The sequence below is a fragment of the Sebastes fasciatus genome, chromosome 22 (genome assembly GCF_043250625.1).
Source record: "Sebastes fasciatus isolate fSebFas1 chromosome 22, fSebFas1.pri, whole genome shotgun sequence".
NCBI lineage: Eukaryota > Metazoa > Chordata > Actinopteri > Perciformes > Sebastidae > Sebastes > Sebastes fasciatus.
Window position 1 is genome coordinate 10040882 of NC_133816.1, and position 21400 is coordinate 10062281.

Here is a 21400-nt window from a genome sequence, read left to right on the forward strand (position 1 = left end):
GTTGGATGTATCTCACACTAAGAACAAACACATTTCTGTGTGTGTTTGTGTTGTGTGTGTGTGTGTGTGTGAGCGTGACCTCGGCGCCCCTTCCCAGGGCCAGCTCGTTTTCGCTGCAGCAGCGTTGCACAACATCACAATCAATGATGTGGGACCTGTCTGATGCCTGCTCGTTAATCACTTACTAATTATAGCCCTCCGTGCGCTCTCTCTTTTCCCCCCTCGTTTTCTCTTTCCATTGCATTTGTTGCTTTATTTATCAGGACACGCTCCGTCGCCGGCAGAGTGGGAATCGGCAGGGAGGCCAGCGAGTCAGCACTTTACACTCTCCATGTCACTGTCGGGCTTAGGCACGACAGTTTTCTGGAAAGATGAAAGTTTGCCTTTGTGTGTCTGTGTGTGTGTGTGTGTGTGTGAGAGAGGGGGAACCGAGATTGTTGTTTGGACTTTTTTTAAAGTCATCCTGCCAATGTGACTCTCCCCTCTGAGAAAGCAGAGGGCTTCATCATGTTCTGGGTGAGCGGAGAGGTCGAGTACAATCTCTCTGTCAGCCCTGCTTTGTGCGGCCAGCTGAGGCCTCGTACCACCCTGCGTGCCACCCAGTGCCACCTCCACAGAGCGAGCGCGGGGGTAGGAGAAGATTGCATGCGCCGACAGAAAGCCTCTCGGCACCACCTCATGTCAGAAATTTAAATATGAGTTTGGTGGCTTGCCTTTCCCTCACAGTGCAGAGACATGCATGTATGTGTGTGCTGTTACACCGAGCGCAGACTGCAACAATCGCTGTACTCCTCGCATTACGAGTCATTTTTCATCCCGTATTGTTGTCATGTTGACGTAGGGGGTGCAAAACCTACACAGTTGATCTCGGTCTATTGATTATAGGATTTGGAGAGCTCCAAATGGATTGGATACTATTCATCTTCTGTCTCCCAGGTATTCCAACTAGAAGCATATTTGCCAATTATTTTCAGTGGAAAGTAGCTATACAGTCCGCTCCAACTGTTGTTAAACGTCGCTAGATAGTGTCTGAATGCGCATATTTATGATGTCATCACATATTGAATTAACATATATTAAATATTGAAGGTGCTAAATGTGAGATTGAGAGCATTTCTAAGTGTTGACAGAGATAACTGTTAACATGAGGGGAACCAAAGGGCGGGTGCTGCGCTGTAACCGCCACAAACATGCACTGAAAGCACGCGCTTTTGGCCGGGCTATGTCAACAAAGCACGGAGAAGCTCAGATTCCAACACACACAGAGGGAGAGCGACTTCATTCTCTGCTCAGGTAGCCATTACTCCTCTATATCTTCACATAGTAAATAGTTGTTAAATGCTCTGGATAACATAAAGAGCACCTTTTAAAAATACTGAAATTAAGTGGAACTAAACTTGATTGCCTCTAACTCTGTTCTCCAGCCACGTTCACTATTTTAATTTAGCATTACTAACATTTACCTTTATGGTTGAGGATTATAAAAATGTCAGTTTTTCAGATATTTGCTTATAAAAAAAAGAAGAAACAACATAAACAGTTGAAATCATTCAAAATAAAACACAACCTGCTCCAAACAATACACACAGGAGTTTTGCTGCTACGACCCCACTCCGTCTGGTATGACCAGTAGCTCATGGTACCTACTGTTAGCCAACTTTACATACAGTAGCTGCAGAGAATCTGTTTGGACTCGAGGCCTTTTGTTTCCTTTCTAAAAAATTGCAGACCATCGCGACTCAGTTCACAATAAGCCTTATCTATAAATCGTGAGAAGAGTGAATTTGTGTGTGAATGAATGCCATTTCTCCATCACCTTATAGTATCTTGGAACCGGTAAATCTGCAAGTTCGAAGAGATATATGTTTAATAAATCACAACCAAATAAATGCATTTAGGCGGAGTTAACGGGCTTTCATTTTTTTCCTCTCATCAGTAAAATAAACAGATTGTACGCTAGCCTTTCATATTAGATTCAATTCATGATTAGATTCAATATTATAAGTAGGCTACAATTATCAGAACAATATAACATTCAGGCTCTCATGTGGCACAAAGGTGTACTGCAGATATAAATGTTAAAGGTCACATATTATGCAAAATGCACTTTTCCATGTCTTTTAAACATCAATATCTGTCCCCAGTGTGTCTACAGGCCACCATAGTATCATAAAAGACCATCCTCTCTCTTTTTCTCCTCCTCCGTTTGTCCGGAAATGGGTGCAGAAATAAAAATTCGCTTTTTTCCTAGTCTTCTGACGTCATTAGGCAGAAATGCAAGCCATATATGGCTTTCCTGTTTCCAGTGAAACAGAACAGCACCCCCCTCACCCCATACCCCGGCTTGGTAACCCCGCCCACGGAGTAGCCGGCTCAGCAAGCTGCGTCCGCCATTGTTATTTCGACTGTTTACTAGTAAACATGCTGAAAGGAAAACCCGCTTGTTCTGTTGTTGGCTGCAATACTCCACACAAAAGCTTGCACCATGTACCCACTTCGGATCCTCTGAAGACCCAGTGGATGGACTTTATTTTCGCTGGTGCTGTGCCCAGGTTTATAAACTTTATTCTAGCTGCTATCTCTCCACTCGTCTCTCAGAGAGAGAAAGAGAGAGAGAGAGAGCTTCTCCGGGAGGGATGGGGAGGGTGACGCTGTGTTGTTGAGGAAGTTTGATTGACAGAAAACGCTGACCAATCAGAGCAGAGTGGGAGGAGACAGGCTGTGAATCAGTGGTTTTCAGACAGAGGCTGAATTAGGCTCTGAGGCAGGCAGACTCAGGCTGCAGTATGAGAAGAATAAAGGGTTTTTTGAACATTGCAGCATGTAAACATGTTCTAGTGCAACATTAAAATACATCTATGAACCTGGAAATGAGCATAATATGTGACCTTTAAATAAAAGACTATGGAAGAAATTTTGAAAATGTATTTGGCGACCCTAATAAAATCTCCAGCGACCCACCTGTGGGTCCCGACCCAGTCTTTGGAAATGACTGGTTTAATACACACAAATCGTGGCAAAATGTGTACAGTCCGCACAAGAGATTGGACTATGAGATGAAATCAAGCTCAGTTTATCATGTTGTCTGATCTTTACTACCAGTACATAAATGCCTCCACACTGAAACATTCCCATGCTTGTTCTCTTTCTCAAACTTTAAACACCCTCCAAAAACTCTTTTGTAGTTTAAAATCCTCTAGAATCTGTCAGCCCCAGACAGAACTAATCGCACTTAATCACAGTCGCAGCTTGAAGGTCTCTGGCCGCGGTGATGTCATCATCGGGGGTAGCGGAGGTGGCGTGGGAGAGTAGCGAGATCCTCGGTCTCACTTCTCCCTCTCTGCAGCCTTGTATCCGATCCGTCTCATCAATCACCCCTTTCGCCTGATTTCGTCAACACCGGGATTGACTCTGGAGAACGCTCTGGGCCTGAGATGTAGTCTTCGGGGTCCTGGTGCGGTGTCATGTGTGTCTCTCTCTGTGTGTGTGTGTGTTTGTGAAAACAGTCCAAAGCCTGGCTTCAGGGCAGTGAGGGGAGGAAGTGAGGAGGATGGCTGGGAGGGATGAAGGGATGAGAGGATGGGGGAGGAGCGTGGAGGCTGAATAGGAGGCCAAAGGGGAGATGAGGTTTTAGGATCGGGGATCAGTCTTTGAGTGTATCAGTCTGCCTGATTGTCTGTCTGTCTGTCTGTCTGTCTGACTCTGCAAAGCTCTCCCTTTCCAAGCCTGAAAGCTCCTCTGCTTACTCCCTACTGTGTCTTCTCAAGACGCCGGTGCTGACGCTCACTGTGACACCCCAAGTGTTTTTTCTTTTTTTCATTTTCTCCTGTGCCCAAAGTATGTTACATATTCTGTAGCAATCTATATTGTATCTACTTTTTTTTTTTTTTGCATGGTTTCATACATTTCCAGCTGTTTATTTTCATATTTTCATATTTTGACATCCAGGAATTCTTAAGAGAGTCATTTAAAAATAGATCTAGTTTGAATTTACATCACTGCTACTGCTCAGGTAGATTTACCACTTTGAATTTAAGGTGATCCCTTTTAAAGTAGTAAAAAAAAACATGTTTACAATTTTTCCTTAAAGGTGCAGTGTGTAGAATCTGGAGGTATCTAGCAGTGAGGTTGCAGATTGCAACCAACTGAGTCTTCTCCCGTGTGCAAAACTACGGTGGCCAGTGTTTGGTTTGTCCGTTCTGGGCTACTGTAGAAACACGGCGGCCGACACCGTGAAGAGGACCCGCTCCGTATGTAGATATATACTGTTCATTCTGAGCTAACGAAAACACAAAGATTCTTATTTTCTGGTGATTATACACTAAAGAAAACATAGTTATTAATATTATATTCCATTCCTGCCCATACATCCCCCCTAAATGCTACACACTGGTCCTTTTAAAGCTGCACTCATCAATATTTTACATAAAGGATTAAGTGACTACGTGTAAAGTGAAAGGGTTCGCTTGTAGTGGCAAACCCACCGAGAATTATCAATCGACTCTGCAGTTTCCCCTTGGCTGACAGATTTAGCGACTAGCCAACATAGCGGAGCATTTAGCTGCTAAAGAGCCGGATGTTTTCCTCAGGAGTTGGTGAGGCGCTAAAACTGAGCTCAAATCAGAGTGAATATTGGACTCGCATTTATCAGGTGAGCACAGACATGACTTCAAATGAAATGCGAATGTTGTATAAATAAGGAACCGCTGGCTGACACGTTCACCATATCAACATTATTATAAGGCGATATGTAAATGTCGCGGTTACAGCACTTCCCCCTAGTAGCCAAGAAATCAAATAGTGCAGGTTTAATGTGGTATTTTGGAGGGTTATTTGATAATCTTTATCAATTCTCGAGTGGTAAAAAATTGTTAAATTCAGCACCAAATCTGTGTAATAAATGGTATCAACCCAAAACTTGCTGCAACAACTTATGAGTGTTGGGAATGACCATTCTATCATAGTGTTCTAAGCCCTTATATACTTTCACAATATATATTGATTAATTGATTCATGTTTATTTCTGATTTATGGCTAGAACAACTTGAATCCTCAGGTTCCCAGCTTTCAGATGATCTACACCACTTCTATGTGACATATACTGTTGACCTGCTATCTCCCCTTAAAGACCCCCTGTACGCCCTTAAAAAAGACAGAATCGGGTCTATGTGGGCCTCTTCTAACCTTAAACTTTATACCAAAACTCTTGGTTTTTGACCTCAGAATATCATTTAACAATAAAATATAAATAAGACAGTACCAGACTGGCCTTGCATTGACAAACACCCTTGATATTTAATTATTAGAGCTAAATTATTTGGTCTAATATGTTGAAAAACCCTATTGACCCAGGTTGGAAATGACAAAGTTATGTCTCATTTTATAATAATAATATAATAATAATAAACTTGAATTGTCTTAACAAAGTTACAAAGTGATTTCCAGACATTAACAGCAGATTAAAAAAAACAGAAACAACAACAATAGATCAAAATACAAACAACGGAGGGATCATAAAAACAAAAAATACCAAAATGTGAGATTTTAATGGTCAGCATTCAGAGACCTGAAGGTCTTTCAGCTGACTAACTTTATAAATACTTGATTTGGACTAACATGACTGCCTGGAAGCATCATCTTTAAAATCCTTAAGTAACCCCACTTGGTGAAACACTTGAGCAAGGAGATTATTTTCTCAAAGGTGCAGTTCTCTGCTCCAACCAGTTGGTGTCCTCATGCCTCCATTGTAAATGCACTGCTCCGGAGACGCCAGAAACCTTAACTCCATGCTGGTGGTAAAAACTCTTTCCACCCTCTTTACCCTCCTCCCTTGCTTTCTCCACACGCTGCCTCCATTATTGTAGGTTTTAGCTCAATTGCAATGCCTTAATTGTTTCCTGAAGTTCACCAGGTTGTTTTTTGAAAAAGAAAGGAGACATAGTTAGATAGGCAGTTCGGCAAAAAAAAAGTGACGCCGCCCCTGCTAAATGATCCACGTTGACGGATGTTGGGTAGGGTTGAGAATGAGAGTTATAGTGATATGGGAAGAGTGAGAGGACGTGGGAGTGAGGGAGTTGAGAGTGGGAGGGAGGTCAGAGTGAGGGGGGGAAATGAGAGTGGAGGAGATCTTTGGCAGAGGGAGGCCAGTCAGGTGTGTCTGTTATTGGAGAAAGAGAGATGGTTAGGCCTCATTGCTTCCTTGGCAGTCCGTCCTCTGAGATTAGTCTATAAACATTAGGTGTGTGTGTGTGTGTGGGCGGCTGCAATGTCTGAATCCACCGTCTTAACGCTGACCGCTTGTTTTCATCATCTCTCTCCGCTGACTCCGCCGTCGGGAGTATTTACAGATGCACAAACTCGCAATTAAACAAACTCTCTCCTCCGTGACCCCAAAAGTAGAATTAAAACAATTAATTACCGTTAACCCATACTGGGGTATAATTATCAGCTACCAAGCTAAAGCACACACTTACTTTCTCCTTCCATGTTCCTCACCTTCCTTTAACTTCTATCTAAATTTAGACAGAGAGAGAGAGAGGAAGAGGGGAGATATTGGTGTGAAACTCCTGGGGAGAGAGAACGCACGAGGCTGGCTGTCGGTAATTAGGTTGAGCCACTTTCTTGCCATTGTTAACATCCTGTTTTAATATGAGAAGGACCCCTCCCTGACCCTCTTAGGCATCTTCATTTCGACATGATGTCTCTCTTCACCTCTAGCTTGCGTCTCTTTCGCTTTCTGATTATGGAATTCCACTGTTGCCTCTTCTGTTTTTATCCTTTCTCTATTGTATCTCTTCACTCTCCTTGGCCTTTCACACAAACCTAATTTCTCTTTTTTTTCAAATTTCACGCTCTCCCTCCATCCATCCATCTCTCAATCCGCCCCCGCTCTCTAACTAACTGACTGCGCCGGCTGCTATATTTTTGGCTGTACGGTCTCTAGAAATAGGCTTTTGTGGCTGGCAAGGTCACCGGCTTAATTAAGAATGGCGAGAGGGAGTCAGAAGTTCACTTCCTTCATCTTTTTTTCCTCCGCTTATACTCCACGTCTTCGCAGGATACGACGGCGGCAGCGCAGCACAGCAAACGCACAGCGTTGTGCACGGCAATCAGCACACAAGCCATTACATTGTGCACAGAGAAAATATTCAGGTCAAGCCAGTTGAAGAGCGACAGAGAGAGAGAGAAAAAAAGTGACGTCTGCTTTTTTGTTTTTTTCCTACTTTGCAATGATAATGACATTATCGACATGAATAATGCAATGTCTGCAACGACCCCCTTTTCTTTTTCCTTTTTTATAAGCCAGTGATTTTCACGCCACTAAAGCAGAAGCGTAATGTACTGTCCCCGCGGTTCACTCTGTTGCAAGAACATTACTGTCTGACATGTTCTGAGCTTTTTCCAACTACTTTAAGGGCATTTCTCTGTTACACTCGCCACGTTGCCGTTTGAATACTGATTCGACGGCGCTGCCGTTCTGTCCTCGCTTCTTTAAAAGGGATGATATTGGGCGCCTGGGTTAGCTCAGTTGGTAGAGCGGTATATGTATTAAGGCTTGGTCCTGACCGCGGCGGCCCGGGTTCGAATCCGGCCTGTGGCCCTTTCTGCATCCACTCTCTCTCTCCCCCCTTTCAAGACTCTATCCACTGTCCTGTCATAAAAAAAAAATGGAAAAATGCCCCCCAAAAAAATAACTTTAAAAAAAAAAAAGGGATGATATTGACGTTCGATTTCTTTTTTTTTCTCCTTTTCATATTGACAATGACCCAGTACTTTTAATTGCCGTTGTCAAGGGAGGCTGTAAAGAGGGTCACGAAGCCTCCAGTGCATCATCCTCCTTATTTAGATGCCTCCACTAGAGCTGCTGGGGGAAAACATGGGGGTAATGAAACAATACACACACACACACAGCCCAATCCCCGCTTTTCCCCAACAAGCACTTCCTGTGCTTCGCCCAAATCCCCACTACACTACAGCGCGCCTGTCTCTTTTTAAATATTTGTGAAGTTTGTTTTCAGCTTGTAGACTTGTTTTATGATGTCTCCTAACACCCAAATGACGGCGCCCTCTGTGTGTTATTCTTGTGTTTGGGGCTTCTTTAATGCAAGGTAATTCACTTTTTTGGCCTCACATATTTGAAATCTATAATTTGAGTTATTTGTGTTGACGTCAAAGATCACATCGATGCAAATTAGACCTGGGACGATACACCCTATCTCCCGATTCAATACTATCATGATACTGGGGTGTCGATTCGATATGCATTGCGATTTTTAGGTATTGCTATTCTACAAGAATTGCGATCACGATTTATTTAGTTTACTTTTTTAACACTAGACCATGGGAAAAAGTTAAATCATACACTTGTAGGGACTTTTATTTTGAAAAAATATCTGAATTAATGCATTTAGAATGTTTGATTTTCAGCGTGTATGTAGACAAAGATGTCCTGAAGTCAAATATATCAGTCATTATCAGGCATTATACATTTCTTTTACAGAAACCCAAAAATCAAAGAATGAAGACATTTCCTTCACAATTTAGTAGTATTTTCTTTTTAATTTATAAGGGACATGTAATGTTTTATACTTCTAATGAATATAATCCAATCAATCTTATTTCCATATATGTATTTTGTATATACAGTTCCCTTTGTTAACACCTTATTTTGAAAACCGAATGTAGTCACACGTGTATACTTCTGCTAACTTCTCCAAGTTCGTCGCTAGCTCTCATGGTCAGCTACGGTCTCTTTATACATCCATGGTCAGCTCCATCGTAGCCGTTTGAATGCATTTAACATAAATGTCAGTATATGGGTGCTCTACAGTTGTATCGTCGGCCGATTTGACCACGGAGATGAGAGTGACGGCCGGCTTGACCGCACGTTGGCGCTATACAATAACGTTTCCTGGACATGACAGAGTTAGCATGCAGCTTTAGCCATGATGTCTAGCTCTGCTTTTCCTGGCAATGTGTGAAACCCCAAAGTGTTTCCATACTTTACTGTATGTGTAGTGTTTACCACATTGGATTTAAAATGTGAGGGTGCAGGTCGTATCCACGGAACGCCTCTGCCGCTTTCTACTTTTTCGTTTCGGCTCACTGCGGTTTGTTTTGGTTGACGGATACGGAACGGATGTGACGTCACGTTACTCTGACTACAACAATAAAAAGCAGTAACTTCCTTCTACCTCTGCATAGACTCAAATGAAGCAAATATGTTGATTCTGGCATTTAAATATTTATTTAGAAATCGTAAAAAAAAATTGCGATACATAGGTGGATTGATGTTTTTTTTTCCCCACCCCTAATGCAAATGTGCCATGGCACATACTATGAGGTACCTGTTTGCATTCCTGCAGCAGCTTTTTTGATTGAAATGCTTCTTGTCCAAAGAACTCTGTGCCATTTATCAAAGTTATTGCTTGAAAGGGAACAGGGAAGCTAGTTCTGCAAATGAATTTGACGCTGTTATTGATGGGTAATGGCTCTAGTTTGATGAGGATGTCTGTCGGTGGCGTTTCAAATTGAACGCCGACCGTAATACAACTCCGAATTACACATCTATTGATGCAAACAATGCACCCGAATGCTGTAATTGTGGGTCTACAGATGCAGATAATAGGAATAAGCAACCATTCAATAACATTATTAGTATGCATGAAGCTGCGCGTGTGTCTGCTGCTTTGTGTTTATATTTATACCTATTATCAGCGCTCTTATCTGTCTGTTTATGTGTCTCTCTGTTTTAGGAGATGTACTCGAAAGGTATGATCCTGGCCAGCGCTCTCAGACAGGTGCGAGGACTGGGTGACAACAAGTTCGAGGTGGTCACCACCCTTCGGACCTTCGTATTCCGGGCCGAGAGAGAAGGTACAACAAGTGCAGTCCTCTATCAGCTCCTCTTTCTGTTTTGGTCAGTCTGCCTCTGTCGCTCTAACAGTCTGATTCCCTGTCTAGCTTTGTTTTCCTCTCTCTTTCTTTCCCTCCCCCCTCCCTTTTTATGTTTGCTTCTCTCGTCTCTAATTCTCGCCTCAATCTCTCTAAATGTGGTAATCTTCTGCGTCACCTCTTTCTCTCTTTTTGTCTCTCTTTCTCCGCATGTAGTTGTTTCTCTTCCATTTCTCCCTCACAGGGCATTTTTCAGAGTGATTAGAGGTTTTATTGGTACCCATATGTCAAGAAATAGTTCCACATTTTTGGGAAATTTGCCTTCTTTCAGAGCGTGGTATGAGAAGATCAGTGCAGAGTTGGGGTGTTTAGCTTAGCTTAGCATGAAAATTGGAGGTAAGCTGAAACAGCTTGCCTGGCTCTGACCGAATAGAAAAAAATACATCTTCCACAATCTGGAAAGATCACTAATTACATGTTGTATTTTTAAAGTTTGTGGTTTTAGGGGGAGTTACATGCAAAAAATATTAGCTATCGAACAACAGGGACCGAAGTGCACCGAAGACTTTTGGTACCGTTGTGCCTGTTCAGACACCAAAACCAAACCTGTGCTCACTGACTATCTGGGAGACCCGCGCTATGTGTTGCATCTGTTCATGTACTCATTGAGAAAAACAGCACACATTGTGTATATAAGACAGTAGGGATGCACCGATACCACTTTTTTTCAGACCGAGTACAAGTACTTACATTTACCGATACTGACTACCGATACGAGTACTTCTCAGTGCCAAAAGACCCTCGTTAACAGCCAGCTGGAGGGTGTGAGCGACACACGACAGGCTGGGGAGTCCCGCATACAAGGTGGTGCGCCGCGACCATGCTCTAGGTTGGCTTGGAAAGGCTCGGGGAGAAGGTGGCTCGCGGCCGCAGCTTTACAGCGCTCCCTGCCCGGACCTCGCCGCACCGTGACGGGGCTCCCTGCTCCCGGTGCTACTGTCGACCGGGGCGGACTGTCCTCAGTGGGCCCAAACCGCGTTGTGCCGAGGCCCATGTAAAAAGGCGCCAGGGGTCTGTGGTGATGTCGGCAACCCACCCGACCCGTCTTGAAACGCAGACCAAGGAGTTGGTAAGCTGTGAAGTGGTATCGGTGCCGTTGTATCGAAACCGTTTTGCGAGTACGAGTAAAAGTACATGAGCACAGTATCGGACCCGATACCCGATACTGGTATCGGTGCATCCCTATAAGACAGCTTAAGTTAGTTAGCCTGTTTGTTTTTTACTTTGGAGAGAGCAGGCTAGTTAGTTCCCCCTGCTTCCAGTCTTTATGCTAAGCTAGGCTAAACCGGTCCGGACTCCACCTCCTTACTTAACACACATTTAAACTCATTTAATTTCACTCTCAGAAAGAAAGCAAATAAGCATATTTCTCAAAATGTCAAACTATTTCTTTAAAGTATTTTTTTCCGAATAGTTTCTTGTAAATGCTGTATGAATATTATGTAAATGGGTGTATACATTGGTGCCTAGGGAGATCTCGGTGGCAGTAATGACCCTGTCTGATCCTATGTTATTAAAGGGACAGCCTGCATAAAAAATTAACAAATTCTCAAATCTCCCGGGAACCGTCCTTTAATAGTCTCTTACTCTCTTCATCCCTCTGTCAGACGAGACGGAGTTAAGAGTCGTCTCTGCTTATCGTCTTTTCAGCTGGAAGCTTTGTCTGCGTCGGCCGTAATGAGAGGGGAAAGAGACCCTTTCCGCTCCTTACCTCCTGCTTGACGGCGGTCTCATTAGGCTGCTCGGGTCAAACTGCTCTTTCACTAATCGAGGGTTCGTCTCTGGGGGTCAGATGTTGGCCGCCCTTTGAGTCATGTGGATGAGTGGGATCGAAGAAAGTTGAGTTCTGCACGGTTATAAACCTTTGACGTTGATGTTATTTGAGAACATGGTGGAACTGAAACATCTTTGACATCATTGAGACCTCAACGCAAGTTATTGACATATTGACGTCTGTTGAGCGAAAAATAGAATCATCAATATTTGACATACTCGTCATCGGTATTGAGCATCTGCTTATTGCTCTTGATAAGTTCAACTGGTCGTTGCTCAGTTAGAAATAATTGTGATGCTGAAGCTGTTTGAGTAGATTCTAATGCATCAGGCCTGTTTTAGGACAAAATGACTCATCAGTCAGGGGAAAAATGTCTGGACTAGGGATGTCACAGTCCCAGAAATTTAGTAGTCAACGCCAATACCAGTGGAATTCCACGATGCTCGATACCATTTCTATACCTGTTGGGGAGTTAAACTGGTCATAATTCCCTCTCTATAATTGTTTTAAATCTCCTTCAAACAACTGCATTTACCCAAATTTAAATGCAAGTCCATTTACCATTTATCTTTTCATACAATTTTGTATCGCCTCTGGCTTATATATATTAAACAAAAGCCAATACCATGCCCTTTAAATGTTTTTTCATCTATTTTCACCACACTATAGCACCAGCGATTCTTCCTCCGTCACCCTGTCGATTCTGTGCACCATCATATCGATATCTGCCAGCCTTTTTTGTCCGTTTATGAGTCGCGGGGTCCTCGGCGGCGTCATTTATCACGCTGTCAGCCAGCTGATCGTCATACGTCACACTCAGCCGTCCTGACAAGCGCCGGGAGGAGGAGAGAGGGCTGTCTGATTTGAAGGTGGCCTCTGACTGCCCGGGATCAGCGGGAAGCCTCTCGCAGAGGTGGCTGCTGCCGTCAGAAGAAAGGGTTGGGAGGAGAGACGGAGAGAGAGAGAGATAGAGATAGAGAGAGAAAGAGAGGAGGAGGATAAAACTTGGCCTCATCACCTCATGCATCTTTAAACAGGCCCACTCGCCTTGTGGCGGAGAGTCATCAATCTTTGGGGAAACACATGAGAAAGAGGGAGACATGAGGAGACAGAGGGAGAGAGAAGGAGTATGTTAGTGAAGTGGAGGTATGGAGCTGCTGGGCTGATGCAGTATAGGAGGAGAGAAAATGGTGGAGCTGATGGTCAGAGGGAGTGCGCGAGAGCGTGAAGGCATCCAGGAGGGACATTAGAAGAAGGGGATGGGGGGGTGAAACAAGGGGAAGGAGGCGATTAAATGAGGGAATAACAGGAACGGATGGAGCGAGAGAGGCAGACACGCAATCTCGGTGCGAAGAAGCAACAGAGAGGTAAAGGCAGAGACGGCAGGGAGGGGATGAAAAGGGCAGAGTGAAGATGGAGAGAGGGAAAAAGGAGGAGGGAGAAGTGAGTGAATAATTGAAGGCCACCGGAGAGAGTGTGCACACAGCTGTCGGCTGATTCTCCACTTGGTCCGCAGGTGGCCTCTTCCCTCAGGTACTGTCAGCTTGAGATATAGGAGAGATGGAAGGAGGAAGGAAGGGAGGCAGGCAGGGGGAGAGAAGGAGAGAAGAAAAGAGGTGGTGGGGGGGAGAGGAGGGAGTGATGCAGTGGCAGCAATGTGGGGGAGAAGAAAGCGAGGAGGAAAGGAGAGTTTGGCAGGAAGAGACACGGCGGAGAGTGATGGAAAACGGTCGGGACAAGAAGGGAGTGCTGGAGAGCGGGATGCAGACAAATGCGCTACAAGAAAGAAGATGGGATTTATGGTGTAAAGAAACGTTGATGATTTGTATTCTGATGCTTTAGCAATTGCCTTTCCACAAAAGCCTGCTCCTGAACACATGTTAGTTTTGTTTGAGATGACAGGATAGAAGGTAAGGGAGAGATGTAGAGAATGAGTAGGGATGATAACAACAGGCCACAGAGAGGATGATGGCAGAAATATAAAGTCAGGAGGACACAGAGTGGGAGGAAAGTTGTGTTAACCGTAGTACGTATTTCACTTCATATATCATTTCACATTTTACTACCCAGTGGCAGATTTTAAACATTTAACAACATAACCAGCTTCTTAGCTGGTGTTGAGCATACATTACCAGGCGATGAGACGTTGGAGCCGAGGTCCATACAGAATATATAACGATAACGATCGTCGACCGATCGATTGGAGCACCCGTGACCTGATCAAAATGCGGCAATAAACTTCAGCAAAGCCAATATAAAATAAAATAAAATAAAAATCAAGACATTTACAACACAAAACATTAAAATTTAATGGATGCATCGCTTCGAAATGCTGCGCCAAAGCTCACTGACTCAGTGAAGTGACGGAGTAAAAGGAAAGCGTGTAATTTTTTGGCGTTTTCTTTTCTTAAAGAGGACCTATTATGCATATTTTCAGGTTCATACTTGTATTTTGGAAAAGCCCAGTCTGCTATGATTGGTCAGCTGCCCCACTCTGTTGTGATTGGTCAACCGAACTCTTCGGACTCCGCTCCAGCTCCGCTCTAACTAGCTTTATTTTAGAGTGTGCCAACCTAGCCACCAGGCAGGTATTATGAAAATGTGTTACTTGGTGACATCACCACGTTACGGAAGAAAAAGGCTGGACTTCAAGAAAGGCGTTTGAGGCAGTTCAGCAGCAGTGTTTCTGTGGGGGAGAGTAACTTTGGGCTTTGTAACTTTGCATAAACTTTTACATGCACAAAAAACTATATACCGTAACTCACTAAAGGAAAAGGGAAAATCATAATAGGTCCTCTTTAAAAATGAATTGGTTGGTAACTGATTAATGGGTGTTGGGCTATCGAAAGAAAATTCAAAACTTCATCCCTAATCTTGACTAATAATGCTGGATTTTGGAGGCCTCAAAAACACATAGCATGCACATTTCTGATAAGGTTCCCATAAATTTGATTAATTATGAACTAATATGACAGTGAATTTAAATTCCCCTCAAAGATAAAGCATTTTAAGGATTTGTGTACTGCAATTTCCTGTCACTTATTAACTGACGTACGTGCAGATACCAGTATATCTGTGGTAAGCTCAAATTGGCTGATAATATCGTCCATGTGGATGTATTGGCAAGGCTCAAGTATGATTCATCCAGTTCTATAAAATATAGTAATATTATGACATTGAATGGTCATGTAAATGTTGAATTCTGTGTTGTGCATGTACAGTATGTTGGAGGGGGTGGGGGAGGATTGAATTGACGGAAAACAAAGCAAATCTCAATCCCTCTGCTTTGGCTTTTTTCTTTTTTTCTTTTTCATTCCTGTTGATGGAGACTGCGTGGGAGGCTTCTAAGATCTTTGTTGAGCGCTAAGTGGACCTGGCTCTCATCTCATCCACTCTCAATGAGGATTACCTGCCTCTCTCCTCGCCTCTCTCTCCATGTAAAGTGGAATAGTCTTTCAAATCCACGGCTATACATACACATCCCCTTAACAAGCGATGAAGCTAGATGTGGCTGGTTGGGTTGCTAGTGCACTCTTTTTTTAATATGCATGCAGACAGAGGTGAGGACATGTTTGCACGCTGAGTGAAAATAATTTTGGCAAGCGCGCTCGGAGGTTCATGTGCGAGACCGTGTGCACAAACAAACAAGAAACATACACTCCAGTCATATGCGAGACACATTCGGTGCGCACAAGTGCAAGATGCTCACGTGCTAAAACGCAGGCGTGCCACCCGTCTCCTCGCTTTCTCTCGAGTTTCTCTCAATCCTCCCACTTCCTTCCCTCGCTCCAGCCCTCCCTCCAACCTCAGATTGACAGCCTGCGCGAAGAAGAGGAGAGCGGAGAGAGAGAGAGAGAGAGAGAGAGAGAGAGAGAGAGAGAGAGAGGAAGGCCTTGAATAAATGAACAGGCAAATAAGTGAGCGCAGGACAGGTAATGGAACTCAGAAAGCAAGGGTGGGAACGGAACACTAAAGCCCAGTGATGTAAAGAGCGGTCAATAATTGAGTAGGCCATTCATTATTGATGCTGGCTCTTTGTAAATTCATAAGAATCTGGGGGTGGGGGGGTAGCCAGACCAGAGGTGAGTTCGGGACCAGGAGGCGGATACAGTATTTGGGAGCTCAGGAGGGGTAGTGTGTGTAGGAGTCGGATACTCGGAGAGGAGAAAACTTTTTTTCCTTTCAGATGTTAGCCGGATATGTGTGTGTGCGGAGGGAACACGTGTGTAGAGGTCACACAGTCAAGAAGCTAATTAAGGTCAATTTAGGACAATGTGAGGTTGAGAGTGGTCACAACATGATTGACAAGTCCTTGAGACAGCCCCCCCCCTTTCCTCTGTCACTCAGCGGGAGGAGAGCGCTTTAAGGACACACTAGTAGGTCACCCTGAGGGTAATGCAAGCTCACAGTCAGCTCTGTCGCACTAGAAGGGAAGAACAAAAAGCAGAGCTTCTCTTAAAATAATGTGGGCGACACACATGCACGATGATAAAAATGATTTTAATATTTTATATATAGAGAGGCAAAGTCCTGGCCCTTCCAGTGGACCACCATGGGGACCTTATTTCGGGAAAGAATATAACCTCAAGTCAACGGCGGGAGACAAATATTTTTTTTTAACCCGTTTGTATCGCACCATGAATCACACATATGATGTTTGTCAATTTAAAACACAATTTTGCAAGTCAAGAAAGTCGCGGTTTGTCGTAGTATCATTTAGTTTTGTGTGAAACCACTCATGAGCCAGGGGGTTGGTCATGCCACTTTGGAGGGACCAAGTCTCATAGTGATTTTTTTAAAGGTGTATGTCCCTAGTGTTGGGAAATGCATGATAGCATTGCAGCAATGGTAGCTTTCTATGTGCTATCACTCCGCTTTTCATCCCTCCATCATTACATTTTTACCATCTTTTTTCGCCATTTTACACATAGATCCAGTATAAAAGAGGGAAACCACCACACAATATCATCATCAAGTTATATATCGTTGTAAAGCTTAGACTATAATTTATCCATCGGTCACATTATCATGAAAATTTGAATTTGATCTTTGACCTCTAATGCTGCAATTGGGCAAATTCTGAATGCCACTCCAAATGCCCTTATAACTAACTTCATATTGATCTTATGTGCCTATGGAGAGTTCCAACATAAAGAGCACAAAAAGAGCTTTGAAATTATATATTACATGACTAACAACAATAACAGCATTTCTTATGAGAATAAACGTAACTTTGTGCAGTTTGTATCTGATAGAATTTCAGATAATGTGCATTGAATTCTGTTATTGGGGCAGATGTAAATGGCTTTCTAAGCAGCAGAAACAAAAAATAATACAAAAACTCTAAAGATTTTCCTAAGAAATTAATTCTCTATCCATCCTATTTTATGTTTCTTACCTCATTGTCAACATAAAGTGAACTACATCTCTCGTCTTGCACAGTAAAAAAGGATACAAGGAATGGAGCATTGCTGGAAGCAGCGGAAGGATGAAGTATTTAGTTATTTAGGCAGTCCAAGACAGACACAGGTGATCAGTCATCATTGAAGGAAAAGTGTGCAAAATATGACTTGTATAGGCTATAAGCTAAATATGTCTACATTTATCTTCATCTAGGTAATGAGATGTCCAATGATCTCTTTTTCACCGGTCCAGTATTATGGAGTTTTTGCGTTGGATCACTGTTAACTCCGAGGTGCTCTGAGCGAGACACTGAGTCTACCAGCTCCAGGCCTTTCTTTGTTCAATAGATGAGCTGTGGGAAGAAAGTGAAAAGACACATTTTTTCCAATGTGGCGATCAATAAAGACAATAAAAACAATTATTCTCTCTATTCTTAAATTGGCATGCGTCAACAGTATAATTTGTTAACCTCCTACAAACATTTCCCCATGCTTCCTTAGCCTACATAGCTACAGTAATAGTACAATTGATTTTTGGGGACATGATTTGTGTGTCGGCGTTTTTTTTCATCTTTTGGCAAAGAATTGGCCCATAATAAGTAAAGTAATGGATGATCAAATGAAACAGAAGCGATTACACTAAGTAAGGGTTTCTCTTCTTCACGACGGAGCATTTACAAGAAAAAAAATTGGATTTTCTCTGAGACTAAAAGTGGCAAGTTTACGAGAAAAAAACTCACAAATTTGTGAGATTATGAAGTCGTAAATTTACAAGAAAAAAACTCAGCTTCATCCCACCACATATTCCACCGTTGAAAACTGAGTGCCAAATATATTATATTGTAGTGGACTATCCATCCATCCATCCATTCTCATCCGTTTATCCTTATATGTATCTTTCAGGACCTTCCTTATTATAATACCACTACTTAAGGAGCAATGAAATTTGGCGGCTGGCGTTACCACGGTTTTGCACTCCACTATTTTTTTCGTAAATGTACGACTTTATAATCTCGCAATTTTGTGTTTGTTTTTTTTTCTCGAAAATTTACGACTTTAATCTTGGAAATTCTGAGTTTTTTCTCGGAATATTACCCCCCGGCTCCTTAATTTTTATTTTTTCCTACATTGGCCCTAGTATGCCGTCGTACTTCTGTTCCTGAACATTTTTAATAAAATACAAGAGAACCATTTGGAAATACAGACATCAAGTTTCTGTTTGGATAACCCTCATGAAATCCTCCATCCTGTTTGCTCAAATTTACGGGCATCCAAAAATACATTTCCTGAAAAAGGGGGGATGTGATGCCCCTGTGTGACCACACAAGAGCTCACTGTTGTTCTGAGAGCATCGCTTTGTCACTTCCCATTTCAGAAAAGTGTCTGTCATTCTGTCAGTATTGTTTTTTGGTTTTTGGATGATGAGTCGAGAGCCGTTTACTTTTTAAAAACTTCAGAAAAAAGTTGTTGCCTTTTTTCAGATTTGCAGGTCCATCCATCCCAACTGCAATTTCCATATCAGATTTTTTTGATTTCCTTTTCTTCTTATTTTTCAGTTACCACAGCGGTTGCTACTTGCTTTGGACCTGTGATGTGCGAGCATGTGTGCTCGTGTGTTTACAATCCTTTGGTATCTCTTGTGTCTCCACTTTGCCGGCTTTGATAGCACAATGTCTCGGGCGGTAAGGGAATGGGGCTTTACAGCGCCGGCTTCATGTCTTCTTTTATGTCCGTTTGAAAAGTTGCAGAGGAAAGATATCTGAGAGGCCTTTTGAGTGTACATCGTTTGAATGTAAACCCTGGATGGAACAAGACGCATCGCGCCAACACTTGAGCCATTTAGCTGCGAGGTAATCCGGGGGGTGATTTACAATAAGTTAGAGATTCAGAGTTGTGTTCAAGGACAAATCGTTTTTGAAGACACCGAACATGTGAAGCGGCAGCTATAGAGCCTTCCCCACGAACAGCTTCTCCAATCATATCTTAGCAACTGTAACTAGGCACCTGCAGGCCTGTCGAGCTTTGGTTCCTGCATATGCATAGGGCTGGAGTAGCAACACTGTATATAAACAGTTTGGATGGTGGTGTCTGTTTTTCAGCCTTTCCAAAACCAAAAAGCAAAAGTGTTAGAAATGGATTAAACAGTGTGTTATTCTGCTCTGATATAAGCTGCTAATGCTAGAATGTCCGTCTAACTAGCTTGCTACCTGCAGTAGTTGTTACTTTCAAGGCCAAGAGTTGGCTTATCATTAAACGACCAAAAGTAGTTTGTGGGGTTGCAGGTTATTTAAAAAAAGCCAGATTCACAATAAGGCTTTGGCAATATTAGTTGATTTAATCGACAGATCTGTAAAACTGAGTTTCTTCACAAAGAATCACACAATGGCACCTCTTTAAATCTTGTGTTTACCAGAGATGTGCTCAGAAGTGTCTTGGAAATAAGTCATTCAGCATGAAAAAAATAGAGAAATCTTAGTCAACTAAGACCACAACGACCGATTAGTCGACTAATCGACTAAGAGGGGGGGCAGCCCTAAATCAGAACTAGCCCATCTTGGGTAATGTTAGCAGCTCTGTCCTGCACTTTATTGGATTTTGAGGTTTACACTCCAGCAACTGCAGCCAGTTCACTACCCTTGACACAAAGGTTAGTTTTCCTGGCCGCGGCCGAACTGCCGAAATTGGCACCAACGTCCAATTGGACTCGAGGATGTTTCCGGGTCGTCCGTCCGTCCGTTCATCTCATGGATGCGCCTTGAAGGAATTTCTTCAAATTTGGCACACTTGGTCTCAAGGATGAACAGATATTGGTGGTCAAAGGTCACTGCGACCTCACGTCTATCCCATTTTTGTGAAGGCGGTATCTCAGGAAGGCCTGGACGGATTTCATCAAATTTGGCACAAATATCCACTTTTAGTGGTCAAAGGTCACTCACAAAACCTGATTTTTTTTCCATTACTCAAGAAGTCATATGATAATTATGACAATTTCACACTAATAGGATAAAATGATGAAGTGACGACATTTTAGACAGACATAGATGTAAACTGCAAATTGACTGGTTAGCGAAGGCATCCAAACGCAAGGCGGTAATTCTAGTTCCTTATCATACTTGTATTACTACAAGACTTCTCATGTCCTTTACATGGATCATCAACTGGTGACTCATTTCATTGCCTGCGACATTCAGCTTTAGCCTCAACCTATCAATATGATATCATGTAGGAAGCCTTCAAATGCATATTTAGGACCCCGTGAGAGTGTTTTCATTGGAAGTCAGTTGGAAATATTAAAAAGTCAGATCGCTCTTTGCTCCGTTGTTTTTTCCAATTTGTTGAGACAAATTCACCGAACTGTGGCAGCGTCTCATTAGAAGCTATATTTTTTTAATTCTATATTTTAATTAGGTGGTGTGTTTGACTCAAATTACCTCGGCCACATCTTGCTCGAGGCTCGCAAATCTCAGAGTAGCAGCTATCTATATCTCCAGTGCTCGACTTTGCACTTTCCAGCTTTAAGGATATTCTTCTTTTCCACAGGCTAAGTTAATTTTCACCAATCGTAGCTCATCCTGTGTTTCAATTACTTTTTCTTTTAGACTGGGATTCTCCGTATCAGTATGCAATGGAGGTTTTAGCAGCCAACAAGAGAGTGTAGTTCACTGAAGGGATGTAAAAATGATGAATTAACACTATCATTCAAAGACTTTAAGGTGCCCTGATCTCTCGTTGTCTAGTTCTCTTTCTGATTTCTTCCTCTGTCTTTCACACACTCACACTTGTATCCACATGCAACCCCTCTTTTTTCTCTGTTTCCGTCTCTCACTCATGCACGTGTCCACAGGGGAGCGCCAGGAGTGGATGGAAACTCTTCAGACGGCCACGCGCCCCCCCGCCTGCGGCTCCCAGAAGCGCTCCGACAATCTCCCCCGCCCCTCCTCCACAAACAAGCGAGGCCTGCTGGAGCTCCGCGGTTACAAAGGCAGAGTGCTGGTGTCCCTGGCGGGGAGTAAAGTCAGGCTCTGCAAAACAGAACAGGTACTTTCCAACACCGCCGGGACTTCTTCTCCACAGGATGACAGCTTCCTGTTTGAAAAAGGAAGATAATAATCACAGCCTATTTTGAAGCAAATGAGGCAGAGATGGAGATGTTCATGAAAGACATGGAGATGCTCATGAATGTGTAATGCCAAAAGTAATTATATATGTGTGAAAAATGCTTCAGGGTTTGGGGGTCCAGAGAACAATTGTGCTCTATTTTTGGTGGGAA

General features: G+C 43.0%; 1 protein-coding gene across 2 annotated transcripts in view; it reads left to right on the forward strand.

Annotated features, from left to right (window-relative positions):
• Positions 1 to 21400, forward strand: part of arap2 (ArfGAP with RhoGAP domain, ankyrin repeat and PH domain 2) — a 139711-nt gene that overhangs the window by 18638 nt on the left and 99673 nt on the right. For both annotated transcript variants that reach the window (XM_074624119.1, XM_074624120.1), the window contains exons 8-9: positions 9756 to 9876; positions 20975 to 21168. In XM_074624119.1, coding sequence (XP_074480220.1) covers positions 9756 to 9876; positions 20975 to 21168 — 315 coding nt within the window. The remainder of the gene's footprint in view (positions 1 to 9755; positions 9877 to 20974; positions 21169 to 21400) is intronic.